The following is a 7,235-nucleotide window of genomic DNA, read 5'->3' on the forward strand; positions in this document are numbered from 1 at the left end:
ACTCATTGATCGGGGATAAAGGTCAGCTGACCAATCATATTACTGTTAGATCGCCGACTTTCTTCCTTTCTCGTGTTCCTACGCCGCGACATGGCATGCTCTCCGATATGCGACGCCATTGTCTCATGCAACTGTCGGCCTCGTCAGCGAAGAGCATCATATATATTATATGTGGAGGGCAAAAGGTCGCCGACGGTATTTCGTGGTCGTGTGAAGACTCCGATTTTTCGATTCCAAAGGTTAGACGACACGCCACCATCTCCGAGACCCCGACAACCGTCTCAGCGTAGCAGACCCCGATCGGAAGACGAAATCACGTGACAAGCCTATCACGTGAGTATACTCATCCTCAAACAATGCCAGCACCTCAATATCTGCCCCTGTGCACTCGGAGTGAATGAGCTGTCTTTCCAGTGCAAACTGTGACTGTATGTCTGCTAGTTGGAAATGATGCATGTGTTTTTTTCGAACTCGCTTTACTCATTCAAGGGTTCAATCTATAATATCAACCATACTAAAAAAAAGGACCCAACGGTCCTGTATAATTACAATGTACAGTGCGCAGAATGTTAAATTCTGAATATTTAGAGTCCGGGCTACGCCGTCACATTAGCTTTGCTGACTTGCTTTGTAAACAAGACATTGTTCGTATCGGATGTGTGGTTGATGTAGAATCAACATTTGCGCAGGGCGGATAACTGGGCTGACCGTTGCATAAATGTCTTCCTTCCATTTCCCAGTTATTTTTGCAATGTTTATCGCAGCGGCAACCCCGGGTCCAAGGCTGGAAATAGCGACGCGCTTGCCCAAAGTTGTGGATGCGTAGTTTCGCGATATGCTTGATGACTGGTGCTAGTGGCAGGCCATGCATGTTGATGCAAAGCGATGCTGTAATCATTTGCAATGATGACGCTAGCTAGAGCGGGGTACGAGTGTACATGCATGTGGATGTACGTTGCGATTGAAAAGTGAACCATGAGAAGGATCAGGGATGCTGATTGAAGAGCACCTATTGCCAACCATTGTTATGGCCTGGAGGCAGGAGAATGAATATGCAACAAGGCCCTCAAATTGAAAAATTCGTCATTCCGGACGGTGTATCCCATAGCGCATCCCAGGAAAAATCGAATGCGTTGGGATCCAAAATGTCCGAAAGCAGGAAGGATGCGTCGTCAAAATTAGGCATCGTATGCATTTCGGTGCCATTTCCATTTGCGACAACGGTTGTGGGCTCTGTCTCCGAAGGCTGTAGTGCCTCTCTCGAGTTCAGCGAAGCAATCTTTGAGACTGGATCAGCACACCGCTCTAAACAGTAATTTGCAATATCCCAGTCATAATTGTCCCGCGCATATTGAATGTGAGCAATGACGCGTTCGAGGCGCGCGACAGACGTGTTGCGTATTTCCGGGTCCTGTGTCTCGACAGTGCATCGGAGCGAGACGGTAATGGCGTGCACCAATAAGTGCGTTGCATATGGCAGCCAAAAGTCCAAGAACTGAATTTCTCCCATGGTCAATATAAACTCGAGAACTGCTGAAGACGCGTTGCGTAGTTGATGCATTCGGTTTCGGCCAATGCTGCCATCTCCATCAAGAACTGCTGCGCGGAAGATGACGCGGGCCAGGACCAGCCTAATTGAGAGGAATGAAAGCCAGAGCATAGCCGTCCCTGAGCGGTTTGGCATAGGAAGCCACTCGGGAAGTTGCGCCTCCAAGCCGTTTAATTCCAATTTGAACCGATCGATCTCACGGGCAAGTTGCAGTCGGTCTGGTTTGATTTGATAAACAAACGGTATTATTTCCGCAAGTAGCTCGGTCAGTCCACAGAGATGCACAAAACAGGTTGTGGCCTGCTTCTGATGTGGGCTCGCCCTACTCCCGATGAGTGAAGTGACTGTCGGTCTGGGAACATCGTAGTAGCCTTTCGATAAGTAAGGAGGCGCGCCATATGCCACACTAGACCACTGGTCGGTAATAAGAACACACCACCAGAGTCGTATTCGAAGCGACTTTTCGTTCTCCGTGATGGACCATTTTGACGGATCCCTATGAAGTCCAAATGTCTGGGCCAGTGATACAGTACGTCCGCAGAGAGTGATATTGCCGATAATGGATACCGAAGGGCGGCCAACCTGGTCAAGCACCGCGGCCTGTATGGTGGACATTCCCGGGCTGAGGAAATCTTCTAGGGTCGCTGAAATGGCCTTGTTCCAGACGTAATACGAATTTGGTTTAGGGTGCATCTTGAGAGTGTCTGATTTGGGCCAGTGTGGCGATGCGAGTGCATAAATGACGCACATCAAATTGTTTGGTACTCTGGCGTATTGATGTGTCCGTAAAGTTTCACACATATCGTCATCCAGGATGGGAAAGTGGTAGTGGATCTCACTGAAGTACAGCTCAACCACCTCGCGCTTGAACGGCCCCATGATCTGCTCGACGATTTCCACTTGCTCCCTTCCACATCCGCTGTTGGGTGGGAGGCCAGTCCGAAACCTTGGCACTGTGAGGTAGACAACGGGGTCTTTGGCATCGTGCAACAACGTCTGGTAGTTGGAATGCTCTACCTCGCCACCAGCCTTCCGATGCTGCGAGATGTGGCGATTGAAGATGTCAATGTCTTCGGCAAAATGCGGTGCAAGCATTATGGATGCCGACGGATTGTTGACATTCTTATGCAGGATCGGGGCGGAGCGAGGCCGAGAAAGCCCGTCCTCTGGCTCGCTGTGTCGCCTTCGCTTTGAAGGCCTCCGGTCGGAGCCTTCTTCAGTAGGCGAGCTGGTGTTTGAGCCCTCGACATATTGGCACTTGAGCCGTCTTTCCCGGCAAGACAGACAGGGCTCTCCGGGAATGTCGATATGACAGCGGATCTTTCGCGAACGACATCGTGTACAGGCCGGTACTTTGTGCGAACGGTATGGCCGGTTCTGGATCGGCGTAGCGCGGGCCATCAATCGAGAAGACGCAAAGCCTTTCGCAGATAAAAGCGAGAGCGCAGATGGTTCAGGCAACGTGGTGGTCTAGCGGCGCGACTTGCCGCAGCAATGCAATAGAGCAAGAGTGGCGGTAGCAGTAAAGTCGTCCGGCGGTTGCTACGGTGCGCAGTCCCTGGCCTTGTCTTGTTCCATGTATGTCGATTCGAAGACGTCGAGGTGTTGAAGTGCAAAGACGTGAACAGGTGACTATACGCTAGCACTAGTCGCTGGCCAGACCCACTTGATGCTGCGTCCGAGCTCTTGCTCGGGAATTTCTCCCCACCAGCTATCAGCCAGCCAGCTTCGAGCACGAGCAACCTCACCAAGCCACCCTCTGCAACGACGCCCCGGATGCTTTCCGCGCTTCCTCAGCCCGCGCGTTCGCTGCCCTTCATTCTGCGCACTTTCTACTCGGCCAGAAGTAGAGATGGAAACAGACGGAGCAGCTAGTGGGAGGCTATCGTCGTTCTTGGCTGTTATCCACACCGCTTCTCGTTCACTGAACTCTCCGCTGCTAGGAAAACCCCGTCTCACACGGCACAACTGCGACGGCCATGGCTCTCTGACCAGTGGGGCTTTGCCTGGTACCGGTACCAGCCGAACACGCTCGCAAGCAACACCACGTTGGCCATGCTGTAACACGGCAGCTTCAGCGTCGTGGATTGTATGTCCAGCATCACGATAAGCCACTCTGGATACTAACCCCTGCTGCCTGCGCATGTGAATGGAAATACCTCGAGTGCCTAGTAGTGCTGTCAGTGAACAGCTGCATCGTTGTGGTCGCCAAGGGCCATCCGTGTCTGACTGATGTGTTGGCGCACCAGGAAGGTAAGCTTTAAAAAATTACCAAACTCTCAGTGAGCGTGCTACTGTACAAAAGACCTTGCGAAAGAGGCGAAAAAGGTTGCACAAGAGGCGACTTAAGCGCATCTTGGTTCGCGCGTGTTCGTCAGATGTAAGGCACGTGATGTGTCATGTGACGAGGCTGTGCAATAACTCCGTAAATACATCCAGCTTGCCCTGCATTATTTTGTCAGGCATCAACCGTCTCCTGTTACTTCCATTATCTCTTGAGTACACTGTGTGAATGGGCTTGCAGGGCCTACACATCTTGTCAACGTAATCCCAAACACGAGATCCGCCACCATATAAATCAATGTCGAAATGCAACACAAAACAACAATGCGCCCTACACCCCGGACATCAAAAGGACTTACCGCTTTTTCACGACATTCAGGATACGAACATAGCTCGAGATTGTCCTGTTTGTGAACGGAACACGCCAGTTAATTCGTCAGACTAATACCGGTACGTTCGTCCGTTCCCCAAGGCGTATCTAGAGATCGCGGTCGAGCCTGCTTGCGGCCTACATCCCCAAGATCCACGAATGTACTAGATTAAAGTTGAGTTAGCCAGCGTAATACTTAAGGTCAGGAGAAACCCAACGTACAATGGCTCCTTCTTGGAAACTTTGAAAATTTCAAGTATCAGCTGGCTGAGGTTGATATCTGGGATTGTTTTGCAGTGGACATCGATGACAAAGAACAAATAGGAAGGTGAAGACGGCTCGAACAATATATGTGTAAAGTGATCCTTGTCCAGATCAACACCTTATAAATCGAAAAACGCTTTGAGCATCTCATTCTGAGTCTTCCAATGTCGCTCGGGACATTTAAGAACGATGCGCTTCGGAGCGGCGGGGCTCATTGTAGTAGAAGGCGAGAATTTCACGTGTGGTGAATTTGAGCTAGATGAGAGTGGGAAGGGAATCGAGGGTAGACATGTATGCAAGAGGCCATCGAGCAAGCGGCTGAGCCCCTGGCACATGGAACAATCTCATTCTATTTGAAGAATGGGAACAAAGTCTAGGCAGAGATGCATATTAACGTAGGGTTTGACGGATCTTACTACACCAATGTTAAGCTCTTTACGATCCAAGGGGCTATGTACTAGTAGGTTAGAAATGCAGTGAATAGCTACTAGATATCTGACGCTTAGTATATCTATATATTTTGACAGATTTGGCCCCTTAGAATAGCGGAAGGAACATAGTTAATTCAATTTTAATCTGGTCCACCCACGTATCAATCTATCAACTCATCTACAATAGAGTTATTATAGAAAAATATATTCCAAGGTAAGGACCTATTTACTACTATACCCTGTACCTAGGCTGACGGCCCTAACAGCCTAAGGAGTACCCAATAGGTCTCCGAAGGTGGCCACTTGATAGGAGTATCGCAACACAGAGTTTTTATCTACTATTGATTCCTTTTACCAAACCCAAAGCTTAGGTAGAGCTCTTTAATCTTTCTGTGCCTATCCTAGCTCATGTTATAAAAAAATAGGCTACTATTAGCTTAGCCTGTCGGCCCTCCAATTTGTAAGAACTAGTATCATCTAAATGTTAGTTTACCGCAGTACCTAAATGGAGGTAAAAAATGCAATGAACTTACGTATCTGTATCTATTGGTATCAACGCAATGCGTTTGAGTGACAGATCCGTAACTATCAAAGATAACGCCGGGATTAGCTGCAGGAAGTATGGCTTCGTCGATGTTGTCTGGCTGTCCACCCTGAGACGGTGGTGCGTCCCGACGAAATCTTTCAAGTAGAACCGTGTATGATGTATAGAGTCGGTTTTCCCATCTTATCTGTACATTATGGAAGCCTGCGCCAGCAGGGTTTGGGGAAACTGTAAGGTGGGCATATATCGATACTCCATTTTGTATAACTAGCATAGGCTGGTTTATGTCGCGAGCGATAAAAGAAGTGATTTCGAGGCGGTTAAAGCTGTTAACACGCGGTGGCTGTGTGTTAAAGTACCAAACGCAGTCGTGTACACCCCGCGGAGCTAAAATCTGTCCAATTGGTTCCTCATTCTGTGCATCAAGCGGCAGTGAGAAGACTCCAAGGAAGAAAAGTGTGGCCCATAGCCATGAGATCTGCTTTGATCAGCAGAAATACAACTGTTAATAGTGTTTCCATACGCCAGCGATAAACATCTCGACACTCGAGCTAGATGCTCAGGTTGTGCACTCCTGAATGTAGGGAAGGAGTAACCCAGATATTTGCAATCCAAGGGTCTGTAGAACTGTGCTCCAGGGATCTTTGATGGGTAAAATGGGGTTTGATAGTATTGGAATAAAGGTCTTGTCCTGCTTTATAACTGGATTGGTTCTTCTCTTGACCAATATTGATGCCATTCATTATTGAGTACGATATTGCCCTCACTCTGCGGGGTCAAACGAAACCCAAATTGCCGCGATGATGTCAGATTTGCTCCCTCGTATTTAAAAAGTATCCAGTCAACTGATGATGAAGTTTATCAGAATATCCCTGCTATGAACGTATCAGTAGAATCCTAATACGAAAGTCTATCAGTATACGGCATAACGTCTATCCAGAGTGATTGATTTGAGTTTGAAACATTACAGGTCTAGATATCTGAAAACCACAGGGATATTGTTACTACATACTAATGCCAAGGATAAGATTTCGACATAAGGTAGCAGGCATATTAGACTGAAAAAGGTAGCTTGTAAACTTAGTATTAGAACCTGTCGCTCTAGAGGCTAGGCTTACTACCCTTCTCCTGTTACGAGTATTTAACTGCCTAGAATTTATATAATAAACCTCTAGCGATCCCTCTTCTGACAAAGGTTACTACTAGGACTCTCTTGTGCTACCTCCAAATTGCCACGTCTACTTAGCAGAGATGTCAACAATCAAGCTGAGTCAAGCTCATCAATCAAGCTGGATTGACTCAACGGTTAAGCTGAGTCAAGCCAAGCTCATCAAGCTGTATCAAGCTGTATCAAGCTCGTTAAGCTTATCAAGCTGAGCTTGATAGAGCTTGATGAGCTTGATACGCCCGTGCGTAAAAAAAGAAGAATAACTATGAACTCCTTTACGTAGGCTACTAATCTATAGTAACGTTAACTCTTACCTCTATCTCTAATACTATACGTGTTAATTTATTATATATATCTTCTTATCTTACCAATTTCTTGATTGCAAGCATGCCACCAAAAAGACGCGTCCAAGCTATTGTTGCTACCCCACCGAAGCGGTCTCGGGGCGTGCCCCGCGGTACTCTAAGCCAGCCTATATCTATCGAAAGCCCGCCATCATCCTCTCGCTTATCACCTCGTCAAGCTCTAGTTGAAGCGTCCCAGGTATCGAGCTTCGAAGCGCGGCTGCGCGAAACGCAGGCTCGAGAAGCTATCATCCCACCCGCTGACGGCAGCGAGGAGGCAAC

At 48.1% G+C, this 7,235-nt stretch overlaps 2 protein-coding genes across 2 annotated transcripts; both read right to left on the reverse strand.

Annotated features, from left to right (window-relative positions):
• Positions 1–662: 662 nt before the first annotated feature.
• SETTUDRAFT_163883 (uncharacterized protein) lies at positions 663–2,182 on the reverse strand. Its single transcript, XM_008029449.1, has one exon. It carries the CDS (start codon positions 2,162–2,164, stop codon positions 1,067–1,069), a length of 1,098 nt encoding a protein of 365 aa, XP_008027640.1. The 5' UTR covers positions 2,165–2,182; the 3' UTR covers positions 663–1,066.
• Positions 2,183–4,158: 1,976 nt separating this feature from the next.
• On the reverse strand, positions 4,159–5,046 carry SETTUDRAFT_163885 (uncharacterized protein). Its single transcript, XM_008029450.1, has one exon. It carries the CDS (start codon positions 4,799–4,801, stop codon positions 4,586–4,588), a length of 216 nt encoding a protein of 71 aa, XP_008027641.1. The 5' UTR covers positions 4,802–5,046; the 3' UTR covers positions 4,159–4,585.
• Positions 5,047–7,235: the final 2,189 nt, after the last annotated feature.

The sequence above is a fragment of the Exserohilum turcica genome, assembly GCF_000359705.1.
Source record: "Exserohilum turcica Et28A unplaced genomic scaffold SETTUscaffold_3, whole genome shotgun sequence".
NCBI classification, from domain to species: Eukaryota; Fungi; Ascomycota; class Dothideomycetes; order Pleosporales; family Pleosporaceae; genus Exserohilum; species Exserohilum turcicum.

Bases quoted from the DNA above. Each gene is read 5' to 3' on its own strand.
- SETTUDRAFT_163883 (XM_008029449.1), bottom strand. From the start codon at position 2,164: ATGTCCACCATACAGGCCGCGGTGCTTGACCAGGTTGGCCGCCCTTCG.
- SETTUDRAFT_163885 (XM_008029450.1), bottom strand. From the start codon at position 4,801: ATGTGCCAGGGGCTCAGCCGCTTGCTCGATGGCCTCTTGCATACATGT.